Source organism: Manis pentadactyla, chromosome 19 (assembly GCF_030020395.1).
Source record: "Manis pentadactyla isolate mManPen7 chromosome 19, mManPen7.hap1, whole genome shotgun sequence".
Lineage (NCBI taxonomy): Eukaryota > Metazoa > Chordata > Mammalia > Pholidota > Manidae > Manis > Manis pentadactyla.
This window is the reverse complement of record NC_080037.1, coordinates 10,308,448-10,336,015: the sequence shown is the minus strand read 5'-3', so window position 1 is coordinate 10,336,015 and position 27,568 is coordinate 10,308,448. Positions and strand designations below refer to the sequence as shown.

The window sequence follows — 27,568 nt, the reverse complement described above, 5'->3', positions numbered from 1 at the left end:
CAGGCCCAAAGGACCACTCTGGGCAGGGAAGGGGACCCCCACACGCTTTAGGGATAAAGGGGGCTCTGGTTTGGTTCCTGTTACCTGAGATGGGATACCTCTTCCTGGGTGGAGGCTTGGGACTGTCCACCATAGTGGGATAACTGCCCCTTCTCTCCTGACCCCTGCCACATAGCTCTTCCTACACACACACACGCCTGCCCACCTTTATCCCAGTGTTCAGGCCCTCCCCAGCTTCCCACCAATCGTGGCCAGCAGGGACGGGGCAGGTCGTCCCAATCTACACCCTCCCTGGGAGGTGTGGGCGTGGGCTGGGGCTCCTGGCAGCCGGAGGCCCTGAGAGCGCATTCAGATGGGCCGCCTCCCGCTGACAGCCTTGGGTGGCCCTGGCCCCTCTGCCTGGCCCACCGACCCCCTGAGCCCTGCAATGCCCACCCCCAATACCTCTGCCCCGCCGCCTGCATTCTGGGCCAACACGTCCGGAGGCAGTGTGCTGAGCGCCGATGCTGCTGCCATGCCCGTCAAGTTCCTGGCCCTGAGGGTCATGGTGGCCCTGGCCTACGGGCTTGTGGGGGCCGCCGGCTTGCTGGGAAATTTGGCTGTGCTATGGGTGCTGGGCAATTGCACTCGACGAGCCCCTGGCCCACCTTCTGACACTTTTGTCTTCAACCTGGCTCTGGCAGACCTGGGGCTGGCCCTCACTCTCCCCTTCTGGGCAGCTGAGTCGGCTCTGGACTTCCACTGGCCCTTCGGAGGCGCCCTCTGCAAGATGGTCCTGACGGCCACTGTCCTCAACATCTATGCCAGCATCTTCCTCATCACGGCGCTGAGCGTTGCCCGATACTGGGTGGTGGCCATGGCTGCAGGACCAGGTGCCCACCTCTCGCTCTTCTGGGCCCGCATGGCCAGCCTAGCGGTGTGGGTGGCAGCCGCCCTAGTGACAGTGCCCACAGCTGTCTTTGGGGCTGAGGGGGAGGTGTGGGGTGTGCGTCTGTGCCTGCTGCGCTTCCCCAGCAGATACTGGATGGGCGCCTACCAGCTGCAGAGGGTGGTGCTGGCCTTCATGGTGCCCCTGGGCATCATCAGCACCAGCTACTTGCTGCTGCTGGCCTTCCTGCGGCGGCGGCGGCGGCGGCGGCAGGACAGTAGGGTTGTGGCCCGCTCTGTCCGCATCCTGGTGGCCTCCTTCTTCCTCTGCTGGTTCCCCAACCACGTGGTCACTCTATGGGGTGTCCTGGTGAAATTTGACCTGGTGCCCTGGGACAGCACTTTCTACACCATCCATACCTATGTCTTCCCGGTCACCACCTGCCTGGCGCACAGCAACAGCTGCCTCAACCCCGTGCTGTACTGCCTCCTAAGGCGGGGGCCGCGGCGGGCCCTGGCAGACACCTTCAGGGATCTGCAAGCAAGGCTGCGTTCCCAGGGCCGGGAAGGGGAGGAATAGGTGGCTCGGAAGGAGGTAGGCAGGCGGCGGGTGGACAGCATTGCCAGGAGAGTGGCCCTTCTGCCATGCTCTCCAACTTGGACAAAGGGACACCTGGATCGAGAGTGTAAGCTGTACACCTTCCTTTCTGGGGTCTGCCAGGTGCAAAATCCACACATGCCAGGGAGGGCGAGGCTGGCCTCTGCCAGGCTGTAATGCCCTCCAGGGAAGTTTGATCTTTGATCCCACTCTGGGTGTGGTGGGATGAGGGATGCCTGGGCTCAGGTCAGGGCTGAGTGTGACACACTACATGTCTATTTGGAGGTGAGAAAGAAGAGGATCTGAGAATAAACCACTGGATCATCCACAAATTGTCTTGACCTTTTATCCCAGTTCCACCTCCAGTTCAGTGTGGACAAAAGTATTCTTCGCCCCATTTCTGTCTGCTGTAAGGATTCCCAAAAAATCTTCCCAAGGGTTCTAGACTAAGGATCAGTGGATCTAGACTAATGGGAGATAGGTTGGTGCCTATCTCCCTGTCTGTCCTCCCCGTCTCCCTACCCCTCACCTCAAACCGGGTATGCCTTGTCCTTCTCTGGTGCCAGAGCCAAAAATGCCCTCCTTTCCTGGCCATTTCCACCTTCTCACCTTCTCAGTGGTGCCCACAGAAACGTGGTGCCTGCAAAAGACCAGAGCTGCAAAAAGCCGTACCTCCCCTGCAGGGAGATGCCTCGCGTGAGGTCCTGCTGGATTGCTGGTACCAGCCAAGCCCTGATTGCGAAACCCTGGTGCTGGCCGGGAGAGCCTGTGTGTCCCTCCTTCAGTCAGGATTTGGAGGGAGAAGTGAAGCTCATGATGTGTCAAGGATGTGGGTGGGACGTAGAGGAGTAAGAGATGCAGAAGGGGGCCGGCAGAGGAGGCGGCTAACGGTGTGTGCCGAGAAGTGGGAACTACGGTTAGTGGTGTTGGTCTTCCTCTGATCCCAGTACTTAGCTCCGACTGTCAGAGCGGAGGTGGGAGAACACTTAAGTCATCGCCCTCCCTGACGCTCACCGGCTGCGGGACCTCAGTATGTTACCCCACTTCTCTGTACCTGTTTCCTCATCTGTAAAATGTGCAGTGGAGAATTCAACAGTGCCTGAAATAGAATGCTCAGCTGTTATTCTTGCACTTCATGTAAAAAGAAGGCAGAGAGAAGGAAAGGGAGGAAATAATGGGGATGGGAACCATCTGGAATGATTTTTACATGCTCCGCAGTGAAATTAGTTTTATATGAAGAACCGAGCAAGGGGCTGTCTCTTCAAGCCCCTCTTAAAAGTCTGTCCTTCTTCAAGGCAGGGGGCTCCCCTTTGTTTTCCATATCCAGAGACCCAACAATGGCAAAGGTTAGCCATCAGAAGGGACTTTCTGGGGACCAGTCCCTGGGAGGGAGGAGGTATCGGGAAAGTGGGTGGAGCTTCCATTCCCACTGCCCCCTCCCCCCACCATCACCACCACCACCAAGCTCTGGTGTGTCTTGTAACTCAGGACAACTCTGGCCACTCAAGAGCCCAGAGCAACAGCTCAGAGCAGGGCAGGAAGCCCCAGTGAGGGTGGCCTCGGGGCCTACCAACCCTGTCCGCACCAGCTCCATCCAGTTACTGAGCAGAAGAGGCTCTAAACAGCCATCCAATTCCCAACATATTATGCAACATTAAAGAGATTTAATTAGCCCCTCAGTGTTTAATTTCCTCTTTTTGATAATGTTTAAACTGGTTCCAGAACTCTAGGTCTGTTCCCAGACAATTCAAGAGAATGGAAACCGCCTATTGCTGTCCCCGCCCCTCCCCAGCTCCTCTGATGGCTTTGCTGGGCACCGGATATTGGCTCCTCTGGGGGCATTTCTGTTTTATGGGGCCTAGAGGTAAATATTGACAGTTTAAACAGGTCCAAGTCAGAAATGAATGAATGCATGTAGACCTACCCTTGGAGAGGAGGAGCAGAGGTAGGTGAGGGTGCAGCGACAGGGGCGGGAGCGCGGCGGGGTGGGGGGGTGATTAGACCCCACCAGCTTGAAGCTCCTCTAGTAAGGGAAGGAAGGCTTTGTGGCTAGAGGCCGGGCCCTGGCTTCCTAGAGCACAAGCCACAGAGCTTTGAAATGGTACCAGGAAGGACAGAGTTAAGTTTCCCAAAATGGGATTAGGCACAACAGACAGAATGATGTGGGAGAGACTCATCTCCGGATTAATCTCCCCATCAGAGAAAAGTGTGACATATATCAGGGCCAAGATGCGGAGGGAGATTTGGCCAGGGGGTGGCAGGAGGGTCGGTGCTGCTGGGAATAACACAGGGCTGTTCTCCCCTGAGCTGTGGCTTCTCTGTACCCTCTCTGGGCTCTGTGCCTCCAGGTTTCTGCTTCTCTCCTGACCAACATCGTTCATTGGATCTGAGTGAGAATGCCCGAGGAGGCTGCATTCCCCAATCTTGGGTGTCCTTGAATGTGACCTAGGAGTCCCCAGTCCACTGGTCTTCCTCCCTCCACCATTACCTTTACAGATTTGGGTCCCAGATGCTCCGGATGACATGGCAGGCAGCTGCTGAGCCATGTGTCAGCGTATTTGAAACTTGGAGCTCTGGTATTTTCATGCAGAGTAGCCAAGGAAGGGAAGTTGGGGACTGCAGTGTGGAGGGTTCTCCTCCCCGACACCCCCACCCTCCCAGCCTAGCAATCTTTCTGCATCCAGGTTTCCCCTTGTCTGTTCAACTTGAGAACAATTCCTAACCTCTCTGATTTCATAATGGATGTATGGATGAGAAATCACCTCGCAATGGCCAGATGCTGGTGGGAGAGAATGACAGGAGTGGAGGGTGCTGGCTGCTCCCCTCAGCCTGCCCCCCAGGCAGTTTCAATTCCTCTTCCCAGCTGAGGTCTGGAGCCCCATCCTTCTCATCTCACCCGGTGGGTGCCAACAGAGGTATGTGTGCCTAAGCCTGCATTCATATAGCTCTAATCTCTCTCCGCCTCCCCTCCCCCAGGCCCAAAGTAGGGTATTAACCAGGAACAGAACATAAAATTAACCCAAAACAAGAACTGAAACCAACCTCATCTCTCACAGCCTCGTGAAAAGGCAAAGAGCAAATGAGCAGCTCCTATGAGGAGAACATCTTAGAGGTTACCCCAGGGCTCTGCCCCTGAGGACAAGGGCGGGAGTGGGGGGTGGGGGCTGAATCTGGAAATGCGTGGCACAGGGGAGAGGCTCACAGGAACTGTGCCCAGAGGGAGGGAATGGGCTACAGGCTGATGCAGTTTCTTAGCACGCACACAGAGATGAAAATAAAGTTTTCTAACATTGGAATCCCCCACAGCCACCAAACCTAAGTGCCCTTCATTTTTCTCCTTGTATTTCAACGACTTTCAATCCTTAAATATCAACGACAACAAAAAAGGTTTTGGCAGCAGTTTCCTCTGCTAGGCCCAGCGCAGTGAGGCAGTCTGCCCTCCTGTGAGATGAAGGGCCCCTTTCAGAGAGCATAGGTCACTGCCTGGTGCTCACGGCCCCCCCAACCCCAACCAGCACCCTCGGAATTGGCAGACATCAAGAGACGGCATTTCACGGGGTTCCAGGTCTTTAATTTTCCCTGCTTTTATCTTTTTTTTACAATCAAATTGGCAGAAAAAAATGGCTGGGGCTGGTGGGTACTAGGAGGGAATCCATTAAAAAAATCCCCCCAATTCACACTGAGGTTTCAGGTCATGGTTGCTGTGGTGGGGGATGAGGTCAGGGTTTGTAGAAATTGCCCAACTCACCCTAGAACTTTTTTCCCCAAATGGCTGGGGAAGAGGTCAGAACAGGTCCCCCATTACTACAGATGAGGGAAGAAGCCATTGTTCCCCCCACCTCAAATTCTTCAGAAATGTGGAGATAGAAGGCTGTGATCTCTAAGCGCCTATAATCTTCTCTTAAAAATATAAAACACGTGCAGTTGGCTTTGGTACAAAAAAAGAAAACAACAACAAAAAATAACATTCTGGTCCCTGTGGGGTTCCCCCCCCCAACCCCTTACAAACCATTATGGCCACTTCAACCTCTATTCCATCGACTCCAGGAAGCCAGGTCATCTCCCTGGGGTTTCCATGGAGGATGGAGAGAAGGGAGGACAGCAGTTAAGAGGTTGAGGGGAAAGGGAGAGGACATGGCCCCGCCCACAGCCCTTCTGGAAGGGGCAGCCCCCCTAAGGCTGCTGCCTCCCCTCCAGGAGGGGGGTTGCTGGGGAGGGGCGTCAGGGCTAGACCCCAGCAGCTGCATGGTGAAGCCCAAATAAACCCCAGTAGTGTTATAGGACAAGGCCCCCCGATCCCTATGGCTTGGTTCCCATGTCCCTGGTCCTCTAAATCCCCTCTCCCTCCACAACTAATAAACAATAAATAAATAAATTTTCCTAAAGTAGAGGGAAGAAGGCATGAAAAACTGGCATCTGTGGTGCAGCTTCTGGACGCCACCAGAGGGCACTGTGGCCTCATTCACCCAGCTTCCAGACCGGCCCCAGGTATCCAAGGACCCCGAGAGGTGGCAGGGACCATCAGCAGTTCTTTTAAATGTTCCCTTGTCATCGGCAGACTGGAGTCCCCAAGGTTTGCCTCCCTCAGTAATGTCCTTCCAGGGGGCACAGGCCAGGGGGAGGGGCCCCCTTAACTCTCTGAAGCTCCAGGCTCCCCATCACGACTCTCTGTCTCTTCTGGGATGTCCTGCATTCGGGTGAAATCTGAAGGGGGTGTGGGGCAAAGTTAGTGAGTAAGCAGAGGTTCCACCCGAGAAATCTACCAACAAAGTTAAGTAATGTACCCACACCCCCTACTCTGTACACTCTGTAAGCATTTGAAGATACAATCTGATTAATGGGATACAAAATATTTTAAGATTATTATATGAAGTCACGGTAGCTTTAGGTTGTCCTATATTTCCTGAACCAACTCTAAGAACTTTGGTTTTTGAGGTCTTTGAAATTTGTTTACTTTAAAAGGCTAGGAATCAGCGACTTATTGGAGAAGGAGAGGTCCCTACATTTTTTTGCACCCTGGAGTTCCACCAACCATTCTTCACCATCAGAAAAAATGGGAAATCCTGTGTGTCCCTCCCAAGAGTTGCTGTAGACCTCAGCGGTTAGTCAGGGACCATCCCAAATGTTCTTGTACTATCGAGTATGCAGCCTCCCCTTTGGAGCCACAGCCCAAGGGTCTGTCCCAGGTTGCACCCCACTTCCAGTCCATGTCTCTGCAGGGTCTCACCTCGTGGACTGTGGGGCGGAGAGAGACGGCCGCTGCCTTCCTCCTCGCTGCCGGTGTCAGGGTCACTGCTATCTTGCAGCCGCTCGTCAGGGCTGCCCAGCTCCTGCCTCTCTCGGTCCTCAAAGGGTCGATGGACGGAGCGGACAGTCACAGGCAAGTCCAGGCGGTCGTGGCCTCGGCTGGGCTGTGGACAGCAGACAGGGAGCAGAGCAGGCCAGGGACTGAGCAGTATGATGACAGCAGAGCCTGCTCGTCTTGGGGCAGCAGGCCTGCTGAGCCCCATGCTGGACTCTCTCTCAGCACCTCTCCCGCTGACGGGTTTCGTTCTGCACCCAGCTACACTTTTCGGTTCTCCAGCCAGTATCTTAACATCCTTCAGGTCTATCGCCAATTTCTTTTGGGCTCAAATCCCCGGTTCCTTTCAGGTTCTCCCATGGACCCCCATGTCCGTGCCAGGTCAGCTCACGACTCTAGCTTCCTTACCTGTGGCGGGGTGAAACTCAAGTACAGGGCATCGCCTGCAGGGAGGCTACGGCGCCGAGGATCCAGAGGCCTGCGGGCCCAGGGGGCCTCGGCTGGGAGCGGTTCGGTCTGGCCCAAGGCGGCCAGCTGCCTGCGAGCCTCTTCGGCCTCCCGCTCCAGCAGAGCCCGGGCCTGTTCGCTTTCCCGGAGCCGGGCTTCCAGGCTGCCAGCCTCAGTCGCCCGCTCCTCACCCAGCCGCCGGCAGCGCCGCAGCTCCTCCTGCAACAGCGCGTGTTGCCGCTGCAGTAACGCCAGTTCCGTGGCCTGCTTTTCAGGAGCCGCAGGGGTAGCCCCAGCTCTGCCAGCCTCCCCATCCCGAGAGTTGGTTCTGGACAGCTTCTCCCGCCGCTCGGGGCCCTCGGGAAACCGGGCTTCCATCAGCGTGTCCTGCTGGGCCACAGCCGCCTTGGAGGGGAATGGGGACAGGTGGGTGTATCAGAACCCCGATTCTACCACCTCTCACCCTCACTCCCCCGGACGCAGGGCATGATTCCTGCAGAGCATGAACTGGGGCAGGTTCGGGGGGGACACTTAGGAAGGCCCCTTAAGATGACTCTGCCCCACCTGAACAGGAGAACGGGCAGCTCCGGTCTGGCCCCTCCCCTTCCCAGCCCTCGCCCCACTGACCTGCAGGCCATGCAGAAGCCCGTAGAGATTGACCAATCGCTGTAACGCTTCCTGAGGACAGAGGAGAGGGTGGGAACAGAGCCCAAGCTTAAGGATGGGCAAACTGCCCAGAAATTGAATAAGTGTGGGTATGTGGATAAGGCTGAGGGGTAGATGCTCCCCCACACCTCTCCAAACTGGGCTCCAATTTCTCAGCGTCCTAAACCATTAGATTCCCATCTCACCTCCTGAGGAGATCTCAGCTGATTTCCATTTCGATCCTGCAGAAATGGGGAAGGTTGGGCAATCAGCAGGCAAACACATCCCTGGTGCCTGTTCCTGACAGCTCTGGGTCAAGGCCCTATAGGCCAGCTGTCCATTACCACCCTCTAGCCAAGTCCTGACACCTCCTGAGAACCCACCTTCTGGCTGGAGTCTGAGTCAGCTCGGCAGAGCTCAATTGAGCCATTGAAGGTTCTGGCCTCACCATCTGTTGAGAAAGGGAAAAGGATGGGCCGAGCTCACTTCCCTAGGGCCCTGGCACCACTCGGTCCCTAGTGCCACCCCATTCTCTTTAACCCCTCCCACCGACTACCTTGGGTCCCCTGCCCTGGCACTCACTGGCAGTGACCCCAGGACTTGTGGTGCCACTGCTGTCTGCTTCCATCGGCAAGGCTGGTTCCCGCGGTGTCAAGAGCAGCTCCACTCCAGGCCCCATGAGCAGGTCCTTCAGGCCCTCCACTGAGGGGAAAGAGGAAGAGGTGAGGACAGGAGTGACACAGACCCTGTGGGGAATGGGAGGAGACGACATTCATCCAATTCACACGAACATTCAGGCATCTGGGGGAATAATGCCCCCACTCATACCACCACATGCCAGGCAAAGGTCATTAAAGGTGCCTGAAAGGCAGCACAAGTTTATGCAGGAATTGAAACGTTAAACAGCAGCAAGTGTCCAAAGTAGCAAACCTTGCTCTTTTCACTTAATAATATATTTTGGTTATGGATCTACACCAGCCCTCATGGAGCTGTATCACTTTTTAAAACAGTACCATAGTATTCCCAGCACCGGGCACCAAATAGGCACTCAAGGAGTTTATGGACAATGCAGTTGACATCCCCCATGTCTTATGCATCCAGGTCCAGCCATGTGTCCATATTCTGTGATGGTGAGTGGATGAGACTGGACTCTTCCCTAGAGGCTCCCTTACCCTCACGGATGGCATCCAGCAGCAGCCGCTCACCACGCGGGGACTCAAGGGACTCAGAGCGGAAAAGGCCCCTGGGCAGGGTAGGCAGGGGCGTCCCACTGCTGCCATCCTCTTCCACCTGGAAATGCGCCATCTCGGCAAACAGCCCAACCTTCTCTTGCAGCAGCTCCACCAAAGCCCGGTCTTTCTGCTGCAGCTCCACTGTGGATAGGGAGCAGGTGAGCACACGGGAGCCGTCTGGGGCACCCAAAAGAGGCAGTAGTGGAGGGGCAGCCCTAGGGGCTGGGGGACCAGCTCTGGGCAGAGTGGTAGAACTTAATTTTGTTTGTTTGGCATTTACAAAAAAGAAAAACACTTTTTTTTGGGGGAAAAAAGAACACACCACTTTTGTTTTAAAAACAAAAATAAAACAATCTGTGGCAGAGACTCAGACTACCAGTTTTCATTCTCCCCAACTTCATTACAAAATGTGTGTAAATTTCATCTGAGCAAATGGCCGCCCAGTTAGACTACATTTCCCAGCCTGACTTGCAGCTAGACATTGCCACGTGACTAAATTCTGGCCAATGGATGTGCGTGTCTTCCAGATCTGCCCTTAAAAGAAATGAGTATAAATTCTGCTTATTCCTTTACCCCTCCCTGCTTGCTGGGTTGCAGATGTGACAGCAGGAGTTGGGAGTAGCCTTTTTGCATGCAGAAGTGGAGAATCTTCATGTTGAAGGTGGTAGAGCTGCACTATTACCCTGCACTTCCCACTTCTGGACTGCTATATGGAGAGAAATAATCTATGTTGTTTAAGCAACTGGTTTTTGTTAGTCTTTTTGTACAGCAGTTAAGTCAAACTCTAATATAGTAAAAAAGTAATAAGTTACTGTCTCGACCTAGTTCCCATTCCCAGAGGCAATGATAATAACATCTTATCTTTCTAGAGTAGTAATATCTTATCTTTTGGAGATGTTACACACAAACACACACAAAGATACCTGTGACATATATCTATCCTCATTTTTACACCAGGGATAACACTTTATTGTTTTAAACTTTGCTTTTCTCACTTCACAATATATTTTGGTTATGGATCTACTTACATCAGCCCTCATAGAGCCATCTAACTTTTAAAAATAGTTCCATAGTATTCCACTGTGTGGTACATCATAAATTATTTAACAAGCTTTGTGGGTGGACTTACTCTTGATTCGCCGCAGATAAGCTTCGTCCTCCGTCTCAATCAGGGGGAAGTCCTCCCTGGATGGGCATCTGGAGGGATAACAGGTTGGGTGGGTTGGGGGAAGTTAGGTTACAAACCGGGAATCAAGTCTTCCCTCCTTCCCGAACATGCTCTGTGCTACCCTGATAAGACTCAGCGGCTTCATTCACTCTTGGCCCTCTCCTTTTCTTAGCACTGATTCTGTATTTACTGGCATATATATACCTCCCCAAAGGTCACCTGGAGAAGCAGCACAGTGCAGAGGGCCAACTACAAGCTTTGGCATCAAGCAAACTGGGTTCAAATCCTGGCTCCGCTATTTACCAGGTGGTATCCTCTCTATTTCCTCATCTGAAAAATGGGGATAATATCTTCCTCACAGGTTTTTTGTTAGGATTACATGAAATAATATAACAGTACTTTCAACATGGCAGAAACTCAATAAACAATTAAAAAGAATAATATTAGTTTTAATTTTCACAATTACAAATATTAACACTATCAATAAAGAGACCACTATGGATCTATGTCAATGGGACAGGTATTTTGGACTGTTCTTCTAGGATAGGCAATTTCATGCTTTTGTATGCACTTCTGAAAAAAATTTGTTTAAAAGTCTAAGTTACAGAAATGAAAAAAAAAAAAGTTCACATATTATTTATAAAGTAAAGGAGAATCCATTCCCTGAAAGCTAAAAAAAATTATAAACACCCTAATTGAGTTTCTTTAGGCATAATCTTCCCAGAATCCATTTCCAACATTTTACTTGACTTGACTTTTTCCATCACAATAGACAGAGTGGGCTGCCTCACTCCTGATGTATGTCCAACAGAAGCTAAAGATCTGTTTTAGCACACGAAAGGGTTACCTTCTTGCCTCTACTGTACAGAGTTTGTTTATGAGAGTTGCTCCTCTTATCTCTAATATCAATGCTTTCATTCGCTTTGCACTCATTTTCAGAACATCAAGGTAAAATGCAATACGATCCAAATCATAGCCCACTGCCTACAGACCAAGTTGTGCATGCAGCTGAGATGGTACTGTTGGCTGGTAGGTCTGCCACCACGCAATGCTGGGCAGCTCATGCTGCATCTGGAAGGTGGGCAGGGTTGTCATGGTATAAAATACAACTTTACAGGATTTGAGAACAGAGATGACCTCCCTTACACCTTGGGCCATCTTGTCTCTCCCTCAGCCTCTGCCTCTCCACTCTAAGCCTGGGTTCTGTTCCAGGGGGAGTACTGTGGCCTGGGGTCCTAAGCTGTAGGGTCCCTGAGGCCATACACACACTCACATGCGCACACTCTGCTGAATGACTCTGATCCAGGTGCTCCGGTCATCCCTGGATGCCGTGTGGACCTCATACATTTCAGGCGGGGCCGCACTGATCAGAAACATCCCTTTCTCCTGGTTGGCGATGTCCCGTACGATTAGATTCTGCAGTGACACCACCGAGGGCTTGTCCTGCCAGTCAGAAAGGAAGGATCAAGCCTGGGAATCCTGATCCTTGAATATTTGGGTCTTTACTCCTGGAATACCCAAAGACTTAGAGAGTCAGCCTGTAATGCCAGTTAAGAGCCCAGGCTTTGACACCAGAGTGGACCTAGAAACCTACGTGACCCTTGACAATTCAATTAACTTTGAGCTTTACTTTCCTCATCTACAAAAAGGGGATGATGATGCACCTTCCTCATAGGTGTTAAGCACCTGCACACAGTAACAATACCTGTTACCTATTCTATAGCAGTGGTTACAATAATAGCTATTTGACTGGAGGAGTCCAGGATTCTTTCAGGCCTGGGTAAGAAAGCAAGGAGGGCCTGTCTGTGCTGAGAAAGGAGAAGGCGGAAGGTCTCACCAGGGCAGGAAAGATGTACTTCTGGTCCTTCTCCTGGAGGAACAGCAGCACATCTGTCATCAGCAGCATTAGCACATCTGGCAGGGGGATAAAGGTTGGAAGAACAGTCAGCATTAGAGGGTCTGAGCAGCTGTTTCCCTCTTTCTCAAGGACAAGGCCTAACTGTCAGGTTTGAGCTCCTGATTCTGTTCTCTCCCCTCTGGTTGCTTCCTCTACCTTTGCAGACCTCCCTCCTCCCATTCTTAAAGCTCAGAAATGCAAGGGAAAACAAAAAAACGGGGCATGTGCTGTCGGATAAAAGCTTCTTGGGCTTGAGGAGACCCAAGGGATCACCCAATGCCTTGGAAGAAAACACACAGGTTTCTTAACCTGGGGTCCACAGACACCTAGGGGGACCATTGCTGGGCTTCAGGGGTTCTGCAAAGCCTCCGAAGTTGCATAGGCAATTTTCCACAGTAATATAACACATGTATGTTCTTTCTGGGTGAAAGGCTCCAGAATTTTTGTGAGAGTAAAAATGATTCCCAGAGCAGGAGGGCCACCATTTTTCAGCCTTTAAATTCCATGTCTAACAAGTAACTAACATAAGACATTTTTGGCTATCCGGCCTAAATTCCCCCTGCCCCAGAATATTCCCACTTCTCATGCTGTGCTCAGGAGGGAGGTGGAGGTGAGTTCCAGATCCACCTCTCCCCCAGCTGGATAATCCTGTGTCTCTTTCAACCCCAACAGGCCCCTCTTTCATGTTCCTTCTCTGTCCCACCTTCCAGGCTCTCAGATCCTATGAGGTCTCACACTTAAGACTGAGGGGGAAAACAAAAATGAAGTCCATAGAACACGGATGTCAGTCAAGAAACGCACTCATCCTTTGCCCTTGGAGATCTTACTAAACTGTGGGCACCCAGAAGGGGAGTTTTGCTAAATGCTTCAGAAATAAAGCTCTTCAGCCTTGCTATTTTTAACCCCCCAGGGTTTATATTCTTAGCTGCTGTGTGGGAGGGATGGGAAAGAGAGAAAGGGATCAAGGGAAGTGGCTGCTGAGGACTGCAATCTGCAAGCCCAAGTGGGGATTTTACGGCATCCCCAGGGCCGCAGGCAGACTCTGGCTTCAGGTAGCACTGTTTACTTTTGCCGCTTATTCTTCACCCCAAAACCAAAGCCTGCTGCTCTTCTGCCTTGATTTAGGTAGCAAAAGACTTGGCCAATGCAGTCTGGGAAGAGTGCCTGGGAAAGCGTATGCTACCCCCAACACAGCCCCTCTGCTGTACGCTGCCTGTCCTTCCCTGGGCTCAGTTCCTCTCTCTTGGACTTTGGCCATGTTCCCAAAGCTCCCATCCAACCTCAGCCCCAATCTTGTCCTCTGGTCCTGGAGCTTGTCTTCCTCATCAGAACTGGTAAGTCTCCATGGGCATGCAAAGACCAAAAAAATGACTAAGTACTGACAAGGAATCTGCATGGCCCAGGAACTTAGATCCAGAATTCAGACTTTTGCTGTAGCAGAGACCACATTTTCCCTTCCACTGGGTCTCCCCTCTGGGTGTAGAGCTGCAAAAAGAGACGTCCTAAGGGCTGGATGCTTCTCTCTCTCCACATGACTCTGGGCTCTTGCCTGGCCTGCTAAGCTGACCACTGACCTTTGAACCGGCCAGTTGCGGTCTTCCAGAGTAGGCAACCATCATGGATAAGTTTGCGCCGCAGAAGCTCCTCTCGGCCAAAGGGGCCCTTGCCGGGCACTGGGGTCTGGGCCCGAGGGTCCATGCGGTTGTAGATCTCCTGCAGGCGGGCCCCCTTCTCCAGCTCGTGCACATCCTGGTCCACGTTGGACAACAACTCCTTCACCAGCCCCAGGGCTGCCGTCAGGTCCTGGCGCTCCTCCTCAATCCCTGGCACCAGGTGGGCATGTGGGATGACTCAGCCTCAGGCCAGCCTCATTTCCCACCGGGTTTCAATCCCCCCTTCAGAGGCTGCTCAGGGTTCCACATGTGACCCTGATCCTTCAGTAGGCCAGCCTGAGCCTTCTCACATGGCAAAGAGCCCCCCATAGCCCCACTGGGCCCTCCCTCACCATGGGAATGCTGCAGGATCCGGTTGATGAGCACTGGGTACTTGGTGATGCGCTGCGTCACCAGCAGGATGCACTCCTGTACCCCATGCCGCTTCAGCACAGCCGAGCGGGTCACTTTCTATAAGGGCAGAGGCAGGGCTCAGGGCTAGACAGAGTGGGGTCAGAGGGGAGGGCAACAGAAAGAATGCCGGACTTGGAGCCTCAGCGACGGTGCTCCCACCTCCCGCTGGCTCAGGTGACTGCGTCTGGAAACCGGATGTGACCAGGCCACAGGTTTACTGTGACGACCAACCAGACAAAGTGGTGTACAGCACTTGCTCGACCACTGTTAGGGGTCACTGTCGGCAGGCTCCACCAGCAGATGGGTCCACAAGGGTTAGTGAATGCCTGACCTCCCAGTGGGTGCAGCATATATGTGCTCCCCCAGGAATGGGGAGGCCCTGAGTATGGGTCCTGGAGAGGTTTGCTCACCCGGATGAATTGCTGGAAGCGTTTGTCTCGGGCATATAGCTCCTTATAGAGCTTTAAGGCCTTGGTGTGGCGGCTGCAGAACTCTGAGTAGGTCTTACGCATCTGCTCTGCACTGGGACCTGAGAACTAGAAGTTGGGGGAGCAAGTCCAGGTCAGCATAGCCCCCAAGGCCACCCCTGATCCCCTGGATGCCTCTGGCCTCCCTCCAAACAGGCGGGATTCCTGCCTCTCCAGCTCTCCCAGGCTCTACCCATGAAAGTTTGGAGACAAGAAATGCCCATGCTAGTCACATGTCCTTCCATGAATATTGCTCACAAGGCCCTGCCTTTCCCCACCTGGCTGATGAGCAGGTCACCCAAGCGATGGATGACAAAGTTCCGGGTGCTGCCAGGGCATAGGGCCTGGCGCCGGCGTTCTAACAGCTGGCTAAGGAAGCGTGTATGGATGTCGCTGAGCTCATCCACACAGGGGAACAGGCCCTGGACCACTCCCGGCTCCAGCTGTAGCTCTTCCAGCATCCCTGTGCGGAAGAGGCGGGTCATGATCTTCAGTGTCCGTACATGGTGCAGCTCCGTCTGAATTAGCTCTGTGGAGACAATGGGACATTTGACCTCCACCCTGGCTTAGCCACAATTGGTGGGGCCTAGGCTGGGGACCTCCGGGCTCATTTGAGATTTTTAAGGTCTTTACCAGGTTAACATTTTGCATTATAATGACTTGGAACATTTCTAATCGTTTTTTATCTTTAAGCTTTCCTATATCAAGCTATAAGCTGTTTTAGGGCGAGAACTGTTTTCTCCATGTCTCAGTTTCCATAATCCCCAGCATGGTGTTGGGCATGGAAAGAGTGAAGAGTAAAGACAAAGAATTGAAGGAAGGGATAAAGATGGAGCCTTGGAGACCGAAAGGTGGGAGCCTAGTGGTAACCTGTGGGATGCCAGGTAAGGGTCTCAGAGGCCAAGGGGATAAGGGGGAAAGGGTCTTGAGAGGCAGGGATTGGCAGAAGGAAGGACACAGGAAACAGGACCCGGTAAAGAAAGAGAAGTCTAGGGGTAGTCTTCTTGGCTCACCATAGATGACATCCTGCTGTTTCATCACCTCCTTTTTTTGCTGCTGTAAGAAGCTGCTGTCCACAGCCAGGCTCCAGGAATCAGCTGCAAAGTCCTTCTCATCCATCTCGAAGTCACTCATCAGCTCATTGTAGATCACCTCTGCACCTGGACATCAGTGCGGGGTGCGGGGGGAACAACTCAGAGGCCCGTTCTCTCCCCCTGGGTCCCTCCCAGCCATTCCCAGGCCTGCTCCCACCAGGCCTCCCCCAGGGCTGGGCACAGTCACCTTCGTCAATGAGGGACTCCACTGACAGGGTTCGGTTCCGCATGTTGAGGGAATCTGTGGACTGGGAGAGGATCCGGCGCAGCCCCAGGGGAGACTCATCATTGAAGTGTCTGCGGGAAGTGGAGGCTGGCTGCATCACCCTGACTCAGGCAAGAGTTCCCTTTCCACGTGGGGGACCAAGGCCAGGATCTGAGAGGCAGGCAGTCATCCCAAGTTCCCCTTACCCATCTGTCTAGAATTCTGGACTTGGGGATGGGAGAGACTTCTCAGCACCCCCGTCTCCACTGCCCCACTGTCTGCCTGCCTGGCTCTCCCTTCCCCAAGCAGCGGCTCACCCAGCAATGTTGGTGGTGGAAACACTCTTGGCTAAAGACAAGGAGGAGCGGCCGCGGCGGGAGCCCAGCAGGGACTGCCGGAAGCTGTCAGAGGGGTAGATGGCAGAGCTGGGCCGCTCCCGGATGGTGGCTGTGGGGGAATACCAAGGCAAATGTCAAACAGGGTGCCTGTCCAGGATTCAGGCCTCCCAGAACCCCCCAACAGAAATGAGTCCCCCACTCCCACCCTCCCTTGGCCCCCCCTTCTAATCGAAGGAAGAGGTGACAGCAATGCCACTTTATACTTGCACAATACTTGCAAGTTCATAAAGAGCTTTGTCTTATCTCTTCCCCCAACAAGCCTATGAGCAAACTGCAGCTCATAAAGGTTAAGAGACTTGTGTGGGGTGACTCAGCCGTGGCTGAGCAGACTGACTGTTCTTTTTGCCTAAGCACCATGCTCTTTCTTCAGACCAAAGCCGTCTGAACTGACACCTGACAGCTGCCCCCAACTCTCCCAAGTGCAGTGTAAATGCTAATATAATAGCACAGGAAGTAACCAGGCTCAGCTGGCTTCCCACCTCAAGCCCTGTCCTGCTCCTGAGCCCAAGACTCTGGACTTTGCTAAGGCCCCACCATCAGCTTCCGATGGAAGGGAGGAGGGTGCCTTGCCCAGGAACGACCTCAGGGGGGCAGCAGAGTCCGCAAGCTGAAAGGCCTGGGGTCCAGGGTCCTAGGGGGGCCCCAGCGCCCCCTCGCTACTCACCCTTACTGCGAAGTGAAACAGACTGCAGGGCAGTGTTGTTCTTCAGCAGGGCAGCTTTCTGTTGCTGTGACACAGAGGGCAAGAGACACCAAAGAGAGCTGTCACCTAAGGGTCACTCCCACAGGGCCGGGCAGAAGCTGGGTGGCTGGCCCCCTCGGGAGAAAGCTGTACAGTGGTTAAGGGCACCAGGGTGGCAAAGCCCAGTGTTGGCCAGCAGTAGGCTGGCCCCCTCGGGGCCTGGGGCCTGGGGCTGAGGGTCTGGCTGCCCCGCAGTGCAGACAGGGGATGAGGTACACAGGGTAAGGCGGACTGGAGAAGGCCTGAGGTGCCGCCCACTCACTGCCCTCTCCCCCAGCCCTCTGCCCTCCGTGCCATCTCACCTTCTGCTTGACCTTGGTACAGTTGGCGAGGGTGTCTTTACAGCGGTTGTGGATAGTCACATTGCAGGCTGGGGGGTGGGGTAGAGAGGGTGAAGGGGCGGCGGGTGGCACAGGAGGGGACACACCCACATGCAGAGGCCCATCTCCCCCTGGCTGCACGGTGGCAGATGCCCCCCTGCCCAGACTTCTTGACTGTCAGCACACCCCAGTCCCTCTCTGCCCGCCTCCCCCTTCCTTCAAGCACAGTGTGAAGTGAGGGGGGGTACAATTAAACACTCAGGAGGAATGGACAATCCCGACTCAGAGGTGACCTGAGGGGTGGACTAGAGGGAAGGAGTTACTGGCTGCCAGAGATGAGTTCAAGGAGCACAGACGGAAGAGAGGACACCCACGGAGCAGAAGATGGTGCAGGAGCAGCTGGGATGGGGGCTAAGGGCAGGGAGGGGAAATTACCGTCCCCTGAGCCCCTAGGAAGTGGTCCACGTTTACGTGATCCTAACAACACTTCAAGGTAGGCTCAGTTCTCCTTGTCTTACAGATGAGGGACCTATCTCCGGAGAGGTTCAGTCACCTGGCAGAGGTCATACGGCTAGTGGGAGAGCTGGGATCTAAACTCAGGCATGCATGAATCCAAAGGCTGCACTCTTTCCACTGAACCACATGGAAACTGGGGGTTCTCCCAGTCCCAACGAACTGGCCAGGTGGAGGCACTTGGAAGGCTGACGGACCCGGTGGCAGAGTGCAGACAGGCCATGCCCTGCCCCTCCCCGCCACGCCTGCCTGCCTTCTACACTGCTCAGCTCCGAGTGCCACCACTCCAGTCTCTCTGCCTTCTCCCTTCCAGGCCCAGAAGAGTCCTGTTCTCCGACTAAGGCAAACCCACAGCTCCCACACTCCATCTGCTTTTCCCCATCACCCACCCCACCTCGCCACGGGGTAGGAGAGGGGAGGAAAGGAGTAGCAGCCAAGCCTAGGCTCTGGGACCACTGGCTGCCCCTTTTCCTGACATGCCCTCAGCCCTTGGCCCTCTCCGGCTTCCTCTCCCCTGTCCACCAACACCGGAAACTCTGCTAACTCCTTCAGACAATACCCAGCACCATGCTCACTTCCACAAATACAAGGCGAGCAGGGTGGGGCAGAAGGGCAGACAGAAGCGGGGGCGGCGGCTGCCCCCATCCCCTGGAGCTCCCTTCTCCTACCCCCAGCACCCAGTGCCTCTGGATCAAACCTCCGCTTTCTACCTGCTCTCAAAATAGCGCTCACTGCCCACCTCCCCGGTTCCCCTGGCAACAAGCTTCCGGATCGGGAATTTGTTAGGTCTCTAGAGGGATCTAGATTGGGGTTCCCTTCTCATCCTCCTAACTCTGAGTTGAGCAGTGAGGAAGCTGGGGACCCACATGGGGGTTCCTTCCACGAGTTCCGTGGGATTCAGAAGCTGGAGATTTTATCCCCCTGTTCAGTTGCAGGTCACTAGACCTCCAGTCCAGCTATGATCAGAAGCAGCTCTTGGCCATAAATTGGGGGTTGGGGAGGCACAGAGCAGGAGCCCTCTGTACAGGCATATAGGCCTCCTGGGGAAGGAAGAATTTATCACTCATGCTTCCTAAATCCAGGGCTACCCTCAGATGTGGGTGAAGCCAGGAGTTCTAACCCTCCTCCCCAAACACACACATTCCTGTTATCATCCCTCTTTCTCACTGTGCGGCCAGTCTGACTAGGAATTCGAGACTGGGGTCCAAATCTTATCTTATGGTTCAAACTGCAGAGATTTAGAGATTTCAGGCTCCATCCAGTCGAAAGAAAGGGAGGGGCAAGGCAAGGGGACCCTGAAGTCCTGAGTGTCCAGCTCTGCCCAGGAAGACAGGCAGAACCAGCTGCAAGGCCGGCAGCTTGCCAGCTTGCCACCCGGGCCCCTACCCCCTCCCATACACAACATTCCTGCTCCTTCTCCAATCAGTGCCCCTGACCCTCAGCAGCTGTTAAGGGAGCCGAGGGATACCCAGCGGGCGACAGCTGCAAGGGGAGCCGTCCTGGCCTCCCCTCCCCCTATCCCCAGACAGTCCTGCTTATGCCACACTCTGACCACCACCACCCCTTGGCATGAGGAAAGGGAGTGAGCAAGGGATCAGGCTTCTGGCCCGGGCATTTGGGCCCTGCTGGGGCTCTAAGAGGAGAGAGAACCTCATGCATCCAGGGCAGCAAGGGCAGGTGGACAGATTAGGATCAGTGGGTAGAGTCAGAATGACATCCAGGGTCTAAACAACTTACTTGGGCAGATGAGGGCTTCCTTGGCTGTGATGCTCTTGTTACAGGCATAGCACATGGTCATGCCCGAAACGGAGATGGTAGTGAAGAGATGCCCGTTGGTATACCGGGCATCCTTGGCTTCCTTCATCTTCTCCTTCTCCCGGGTCTGCAGAAGGGGTGACAGGGACAGGAAGTGAGGCTGGAAGACTCTAGGGTGCCTGAGGAGTCCACAGAGACAGTCCAAGGGCAGAGGCGAGGGAGCGATGCCCGCCTGGGATTGCAGGAGAGACACCACTTCCTACAGCAGAGCCTGCCACAGGGCATCCAGGGCAGCTGTTGAGGAGTGACCAGGCCAGCCACGAGGGGCCTAGCTGGCCCTGACCTACCTGGCCTCTGCGGCTGGGCTGCCTCCTGTTGCCACTCATCTCCCTGGCTCTAGACCTCCGCGTCCTCACTCCACCTCCAGCCCCAGCTCTGCTCGCCCCCGAGCTGCTGTAAGCTCTCTCCTCGGTGCCGGAGGGAAGATGCGCAGAGAGGAGGGGAGAGCAGGCAAAGCAGAAGGTGCCAGCTCACCAGCGCTTTCAAATCCATGGGAGTTAGCTCCTCTTATAACCATGACAACCAGTGTCGGAGCCGCTGTCTCCGTGGCAGTCACGGTGGGGGGGGCGGGCAGGAGATCCCCTTACTAGATTGGCTGAAGGGGGCAGACTGCCTCCAGTGCCATCCCCAACCCACAAGTCAGGATCCCGAACCTTGACGTCTTCCACCTACACTCCATCCAGATAAATGGGCCTCTACAAAGGAGGCAAGTCCCCAGTGCCCTCGAGGCAGGAGGAGCCTGGCTTTAGTCTCGGGTCACTCCCCCTCTCTGGGATCTTTAAGGAGGGAAACTCAGCCACCCGGTCTCTTCTTGGCCGGAAGTCTCTCCTGCAGTCTAACTTTTACCCCTCTCATACTACCCTCCAAAGACTAGCGCGCCCGTGATTCCTGCTCACCTCTCCTAGGAAGTCCTTTCTGGTCTCCACCCTCTGGCCTCCAGCTGCAATATTAGTTTGTCCAGCTCTGGTCTCCCAGGGATGGGGTACACTGTGTGCTCCTCCCCAGAACCTCGGAGCCTGGTGTTTTCCATTTCAGCTTTCTTTTCTCCTGCTTCCCCCTAAACCTCTGCAGGTCAAGTTCTCCCTGACCTCTTTTCTGTCCCTCCTCAAGCCCCTGAGCTTCCCACAAAATCCAAGAAGTTGGCAAGATGGGATACCATTCTTCCCACCTATTCCAGGGCCTTCCTCTCAGATCCTTGGATTTTCCCCTCCACTATTAGAGGATGGCGAACAGGAACAGAGGCTGACAAGGCCCCTCCACCCAAGGTTTGCCTGCCTCTCAGAAACCATGTAATAGGCTCCGGGCTGCTGAGGCTGAGGGTATGAGCCCCAGGTTGGAGGACGCTGTCTGGAGAATTCAGAAGAGAGCCCGCAGCCGGGGCCTTGGGGGCCTAGTCCTGATCTCAACTCCAGCCACACTGCCAGTAGAGAGGCAGCGGAGGGGAGGAGACACTGGCCTGGGTTTCTGTAGAAAGGGAAGTGAGAAGGGGCGGAACCAACAGCAGGGGCCCTCGGGGCAGTGCCCCAGGGCTGGCGGCCCAGGATCCTTCTCTCTTCTGCCCCCACTCAGAAGCTCCAGGTTGGTCTGATGAGGGGCAGAGCCCAGAGGTCTCAAGGCCCTTTCCCACCCCGTTACCTGTTTTTCTTTTCTCCTCCCTTCTTTTCCTTCTCTGCCTATCTCCTGGTCTCCTTCCCAGGTCCCCCTTCCCATCTCATGGTGTCCCCCTCTCCACCTCCACCTCTGCCTTCCCTGTCTTACCTGGCTTCCCCTTCACTGCCCCAGGCCTCTTCCTCCCTCCTCCCCACCACAGCCAACTGGTCCTCCACCCACCCTGGATAAGGACGCCCACCCACCTCTGACTCTAGCTGCCAACGTCTCAAGGACTCCCCTTTTCTATTCTGGTACCTTACCTATCAGGACCACTAGAAAATTCTCTCTTTGGTCTAACCTCCACCTATCCTGCTCCAAATTATAGCTCCTTAGAAGATCAAATCCTCCCTTCCTAACAATCTTACTGGACCTTAAAGAGCAAATCCAAGTATCTGTTCTTACTGCCACTCACACTCCCTTCTCCCCTCCAGGGCTCTCCCAGCCTTCTCTGTAACACAAATTAAAGTCTGATCACCTACGACATCTGAATTAAAGGCAGCAGACAAACACAAAGATCTAACTAAAAAAGAGCAACATGTCTGGATGAGGGCCAACTCCACAACAGGCAGGGCCGCATAAGTGACCCAATGCTGCTACAATTCCCCTTCTGTCACCCAAACCACAAACTCCAATCCCTGGGAGCGCACGTGGGAAATAGGTGGGAAAGGGGGGGACAGTGAGCAGCCAGAGCACGCGGCTCCAGTGGGGCTCCAGTGGCGGCTCCAGTGGCCCTTCCCCTCTCTGGCATCCATGCCTCCTGGACGACCCGGGTACTCCGGGCCCCGCCTCCTGCCCTTCCGACACTCACCCTCTCTCCAAGTGACCCCCTCTCTAGGTGGGCCAGCAGCGGGCCACAGCCGCAGCAGCACATCCCAACACGGGCACTGCCCGGCAGCACGCGCCCTGGCACCGCCTAGCGCTATTGTCCTGGAGGCGGCCTATGCCCGCCCCAGGGCTCTGGTGAGGACCACAGGACACTGGGCCTGCTCGCCAGGCTGCCTGAATGGGCTTGTTTGGTTCTCTGTCCTACTCTCTTCCAGGTACTCTTAAGATAATCACGTCGGTCTTCCACTTACCCACCCACCAGCAAGGCAGGGGACTCCACGTCCCAATCTGTCCCCCAGGAAAAGGGCCCATTATGCCCTGATCCACAGCACCCACCCCCAACACCCAGAGGCCCTTCCTGCTTGGTTCAGCATCTAGAGTCATTCTTTCTCACCAGCCCTCACAGGAAGTCTTTCTTGCCACACAGCCTTCACCTACACCACCCCTACATCAAGGATGAAATGGACAGAGCTTGAAAGCACCTAGCACAGTGGCTGGGACACAACAGGCACTCAGGACATGTTTGCAAAGGAAGGAAAGGAAGGAAGGGTGGATGGATGGACACCAGACATGGGGTCCCTGCAGCACCTTGTGCTGCCTGCTCCAGGACCCCCCCTCGTGGCTGGCAGGGCCTCAGAGCCTTCTTCTCCTCTCCTCTAGCTTCTCCTTTCCTCCCTCTTTCCTGAAGGGCTCCCAGCCCTTCTCTCCTGCTGCTGCCTTCAAGCTTAGACCCTGACGATTTCCTCTGGAAGGCCAACCCAAACCTTTCTTCCATGGTCACCCTAGATCTTGGTCACTTTTTGGGAAAAAAAGACAGGGGGCATGGCAGGGGCACTGTGGCTGGTGCTCGAAAGCTCGAAGGCAGAGGCAGCCTCTCCCCCAAAGAGGAGAACGGTGACTACAAGAAGGACAGGGCAACGCCGTGCGCAGCAGGGGACCGGAGAGCCTGCCCGGGACAGTTAGAGCGTCTCCAAGCAAGGCCTAAGCTCTCAGCTGTCCTTGTTCCTCCATCACTGCGTCCAAACCAAGACCTCTGGGGGTCACATGGTGGCCAGAATCGCCTATGCTCAAGCTCCAGCTGGCAGCAGGCCCTTCCCCAAGATGGTGAGGCCTCTGTCCAGGCCCTCTGTACGGTGACCAGAAGGGCCTGGAGGGTACCACTGGGATTTGAGTCACCTGCGACTCAGCCCCTGGCCAGCAGAGGTTCAGGGTCACAGGCTGAGAAGGGCACTGAGTCACGGGGGATGAGCCATTGGGCTAGGAAATGAGGAGAGAGTTCCTGGCTATGGGACTGGGGAGGGGGCTTGGGATGGTCTCAGCCAGGCTCTGCTCCTTTATGAACTTCCAGGGGGAAGATGAAGGTAGTAGGCTGAGGAGAAGGCGGCCAAACAGGAACACTAATGCCAAAGCCAGACACATACACAAGAACACATTACTGAACGCACAAAGGCACTTAATAAATGCTTGCTTGATGAATGGAGATGATACACTGGACAATGGGGGTGGGCATATTGGTGGAGCAAAAGAGGGGCGCTAAGGACCACAGGGAATGAAATCAGGCCAGAGACCCTGAGACCCAGGCATCCTGGACCCCGGCCTGCCCCCCACACCGCCACACCTGTCAGGTCAGGAGAGAGAGCCCAGCAGAGAGGGAGGCGGGAGGGATGCAGACAGACGGGCATTTGTGCAGGCGAACAATAGCTGTGCCAGGACTCCCTGCCCTCCTGGCACAGGGCAGGCCGGCTGAGTTGGGTGGAGGGCAGCTGCTGCCTGCAGCCCACCCCCACCCTCCCCCAAAGAGACATAAACAAACCCAGAAGGGTCCAGTCAGCTCCTCTCAGCCATTTTTCTTGCCAGCTCCGAGAACCCTGACCATCCTGCTCAGTCAGGCTCCTGGACCATACTTCAAATCAGAGACTGAAGCTAAATGCAGCTACTGCCTCATATCCAGAGTGTGAGCCCCCTACTTCGGTGACCACTATTCAAAACAGTAACCCAGAGCACCTGAGGACAGACAGGCATGCGCACACACCAACACACAGGTCACGTGCACGCATGGGATTCACATTTTGGGATCTGTCCCCTCCCTGATTCCAAGGTCACAGTTGCAGGGAAGCCTGAAAGACTGGAGCTGCGGCCCCTTTCAACCCTTTGGGCAGCCCAGCACATCCTCCCCTCCAGGGTCCAAAGCCCTGCAGTCACTCGGTGACTTCCCCAAGCGCCCAGCTCCCTGCCCCCATCCTCACTTCTCTCCTCCTCCTCAGCTGTCCCTAACCTCCAGGGTCCCTAGAATCTTTTCCTTTGCCCCAAAGCCTCAACCTCCTAGGGACCCGCGATTCCTCAACTATCCTCCAGCTCCCTCAGCTCCCTCTGGGGCTCAGGCAGCCCAGCTCCGTGGCACCTAGTCCTGTACACAAAGCCAGCCACCTCTCCCTTTTCAGAACAAAGAAAGGGGCTCTCTCCTCTCTCTCCACTCCACATGCCCACCCCACTCCAGCGCTGAGGTCCCAGAGATGCCAAGGGGATCCCCCACCCCCAGCCTCCAAAGTCATCCCTGGATCTCTGGGCCTAGCTCGCTCCTAGGCAGGCGAGGACCCTTTGTTCTGTGAGCTGTGCAGGTTAGGGTTTGGGGGTGGCAGAAGGGACGAAAAGGGGGCTGAAGAGAGGAGGACAACCTATGGGATTTGGGACCTGTGGAGGTAGGAAGTAGAGCAGAGAAAATGGAGCGGGTGGAGAACTTCAGACAGTGTGGAAGAACAGAAATGCAGTGAAAAGAAAAAGGAAGCATGGGTAGGGTAGCTACACAGACAAACTCTAGGACGACGGGAAGGGCAGGAAAAGGACACGTGGGACTTAAATTTCACCTTCTGTAAGTTCGCTGGGAGTAAGGTGAGGAATGGGGCAGGGGGCGTGAGGGCTCAGGGCTGACCCATCCACCCCAAATAGGTAGCAGGGGAGCCAATCTTCCTCAAATAATCTCATTTCCAGAGGGGGCCCCCCTCTATTTCCCACCACAGCATAAAAAGAAAGAAGACAGCTGGTGTGCTTGGGGGAGGAGGGAGAGGGGATCCAGGGCTTGTTGGCGAGAAGCCAACTCCCCCCTTCTTTAACCACAGCTTTCCGGAGGTGGCCCTCCCCTTCCGACCAGCCCCAACTGACAACCAACCCCCTCCAGTGGCCTCTTTGCCCTCTCAGATCTGCCCACTCAGCCCCCCAAACCTCACCCAGCCAGGTTCCCAACCCCCACAAACCACAGCCAGCTCCAAGATAGGAAGAGCCCCGTTTCTGAGTCCGGACCCCCACTATCAAAAAAAAAAACAAACAGGGCCTGAGGACCCAGGTATCTGGTCTCCTAGCTCCTCCCAGTAATAGAAAAGGACCCCAGTGTCTACCCAGAACCCCTCTCTACACTCACTCTCCAGGCCTGCTCCCCCCACACACACACCGGCTCCCCCAAGGCTTTCCTTTTTAGGGTGGAACCAAATTTCCGTGGTTTCAAAAAACCTCTCCGCCCCCCTTGGCTCCACTCCAGGGTCTCAGCTCAAACGGTTGAAAAATAAACAGACTTTCAGAGCTGAGGCCTGGCCTGGGGCAGAGTTGAGAAGAGCCAGTCCGCCACCCCACTGTTCCATCACACGTCAGCCATCCCTCCCCTGGCCCTCTGTTTGTCTTAGGCCCTACTCCAATCCCCAGTTGCTTTCCTGTTGGCAGAATCTTATCCCAACCCCGAAGCTCCAGGACAGAACCTCTCCCAACTTAGCCTCAAGACAGGTGGCTAGGCTAGGAGCTAGGAGGGAGGTGAGCGAGGGGTTTGCACCATCTCTAAGGGCTCCAGAAGGGTGCTGCTTCCTTGCCTGAAAATGGTGACAGTGATCAGCATGGGCTGGGCCCCTGGGTAGGGCACTGGGATCCCGGGGAAGCCGGAGTTTATACCAGCTATGGGCTGGGTCCTGGTCCTTCTGATAATGGGTACAGAATGGTTGCCCTGAGCAGCTGGGAGTTCAGCTCCCTCCCAGCTCTCGCTCATTCACCCACAAGTCAGCTTCATCGTTTCCTGGGGCCTGGGGTGTGGAGGGGTCCCGGGAGTGAGCCTAGTTACCAAGACAGGGATAAGGGGTGCTTGGAAAGGATGGCCAAGAGGTCATGATGGGGTTAGAGGGCGAGCATAATCATACAACTAGACTCTTGAAATGGCCCGTGAATGGTCCCAAAATGAAAGGGTAACAGAGCTGGGGGGAGTGGGGGAGGAGCAGGGGACACAGTGCCTTGCCAAAGAGTCAGCCTAAGGGTTTGAGGTTGGCAGAACAAGGAGCTTGGAAGCTGGGTCGGGGGGCAGATAGGGATGGGGGATCCTGTGTTCCAAGGCACCTGAGGACAGAGGAAAGGATCCCAGCTACACAAAGACCTCTGCTCCCTTAACCTGAGAGTGATGGCCTGGGGGGAAGCAAGCCGCCCCTCAGCCACCCGCCCACCAGAGGGGAGAACTGAATCACAGCTGGAAAGTCCATTTGCGCGGAGAGGAGGAGCTGACTTTTGTCTTGGAGGGGTGGTGGTGGTGGTGGTGATGATGGTGGTAGTGGGAGGAAGCCGGGAAACCACCCCCCTCCCGCCCCCTCCGCCGGATGGCGGGGACAAAGGGGGAACCACCAAGCCAGCGACTGCGGGGTGGGGGGAACGCCGAGAGCAACCCGGAGGGACCTTAGTGTCGGGGGCCGGGGGGCCGTCGGACGGCTTTCGCCACCCCCACCCCCGACACACACGCCTCCCTTTTCCCGCTCCGTCCCTTACCCGAGCAACTTTCTTTCGCACGGCCCAAAACACCCGGTCCCGCCGGATCCGAGGAGACCCACCCGCAGGTCCGTTCCCTCCCGGGATCCCGGCACGGAAGCTGCGCGGAGCCCGAGGCTCGGGTCGCGTCTCCGGCTCCCCCACCCCCTCCCCACTCACCCTCAGTCCCCACCCACCCGTCCCGCCGCGTTCCCAGCTAACGCTCCGCCCGATTTTGGCGCCCAGAAAGCGGGCGGGGAGACCGGGGGTGCGCCGCTGGTGCCAGGGTCGAAGGGCACCCTGGGGGCCGCGGGCGGAGGGGGCGGGGGTTCGGAGCCCACCTTGCTCGCCAGCTCTTTGCTCCGGTCGATCCGCGCCCGCGTGAGGGATTCGATCCGAGACATAATCCGAGCGGGGAGCCCGGGAGGACCGGCGGGGACCTGGGCGTTCAGCTATTGTGGGGGTGGGGGGGGTGAGGGTCCGCCCCGCACGCGTCGGTCTCGGGGACAGGAAGTCTGACTCCCCTCGCCCGGCACCCAGCACCAGTTCC

The 27,568-nt window shown here is 55.4% G+C and overlaps 2 protein-coding genes across 9 annotated transcripts in view; one reads left to right on the top strand and one right to left on the bottom strand.

The window, feature by feature from the left end:
• The first annotated feature begins 348 nt into the window (after nucleotides 1-348).
• On the top strand, nucleotides 349-1,791 carry RXFP4 (relaxin family peptide/INSL5 receptor 4). The gene has a single exon (XM_036922919.2). The coding sequence runs from the start codon at nucleotides 353-355 to the stop codon at nucleotides 1,445-1,447; it is 1,095 nt and encodes a 364-aa protein (XP_036778814.2). The 5' UTR covers nucleotides 349-352; the 3' UTR covers nucleotides 1,448-1,791.
• Nucleotides 1,792-5,449: 3,658 nt separating this feature from the next.
• ARHGEF2 (Rho/Rac guanine nucleotide exchange factor 2) overlaps nucleotides 5,450-27,568 on the bottom strand; it is a 45,575-nt gene continuing 23,456 nt past the window's right edge. For 5 of the 8 annotated variants that reach the window (XM_036922477.2, XM_036922478.2, XM_036922480.2 and 2 more), the window contains 21 exons: nucleotides 19,699-19,843; nucleotides 17,431-17,498; nucleotides 17,051-17,114; nucleotides 16,306-16,435; nucleotides 15,971-16,080; nucleotides 15,703-15,849; nucleotides 14,968-15,218; nucleotides 14,633-14,758; nucleotides 14,162-14,279; nucleotides 13,731-13,979; nucleotides 12,097-12,173; nucleotides 11,533-11,702; nucleotides 10,221-10,288; nucleotides 9,032-9,232; nucleotides 8,442-8,561; nucleotides 8,243-8,310; nucleotides 8,066-8,101; nucleotides 7,842-7,892; nucleotides 7,176-7,619; nucleotides 6,693-6,876; nucleotides 5,450-6,169 (listed from right to left, as the gene is read on the bottom strand). In XM_036922477.2, coding sequence (XP_036778372.2) covers nucleotides 6,096-6,169; nucleotides 6,693-6,876; nucleotides 7,176-7,619; nucleotides 7,842-7,892; nucleotides 8,066-8,101; nucleotides 8,243-8,310; nucleotides 8,442-8,561; nucleotides 9,032-9,232; nucleotides 10,221-10,288; nucleotides 11,533-11,702; nucleotides 12,097-12,173; nucleotides 13,731-13,979; nucleotides 14,162-14,279; nucleotides 14,633-14,758; nucleotides 14,968-15,218; nucleotides 15,703-15,849; nucleotides 15,971-16,080; nucleotides 16,306-16,435; nucleotides 17,051-17,114; nucleotides 17,431-17,498; nucleotides 19,699-19,843 — 2,901 coding nt within the window. In that variant the 3' untranslated portion in view covers nucleotides 5,450-6,095. Of the gene's footprint in view, nucleotides 6,170-6,692; nucleotides 6,877-7,175; nucleotides 7,620-7,841; nucleotides 7,893-8,065; nucleotides 8,102-8,242; nucleotides 8,311-8,441; nucleotides 8,562-9,031; nucleotides 9,233-10,220; nucleotides 10,289-11,532; nucleotides 11,703-12,096; nucleotides 12,174-13,730; nucleotides 13,980-14,161; nucleotides 14,280-14,632; nucleotides 14,759-14,967; nucleotides 15,219-15,702; nucleotides 15,850-15,970; nucleotides 16,081-16,305; nucleotides 16,436-17,050; nucleotides 17,115-17,430; nucleotides 17,499-19,698; nucleotides 19,844-20,063; nucleotides 20,415-27,039; nucleotides 27,196-27,359; nucleotides 27,492-27,568 lie in introns of those variants that run through there. The other 3 variants (XM_036922483.2, XM_036922486.2, XM_036922484.2) reach the window with 3 other exon arrangements.

What these genes read in the sequence shown, in the direction of transcription:
- RXFP4 (XM_036922919.2), top strand. Translation starts at nt 353, where the DNA reads ATGGGCCGCCTCCCGCTGACAGCCTTGGGTGGCCCTGGCCCCTCTGCC.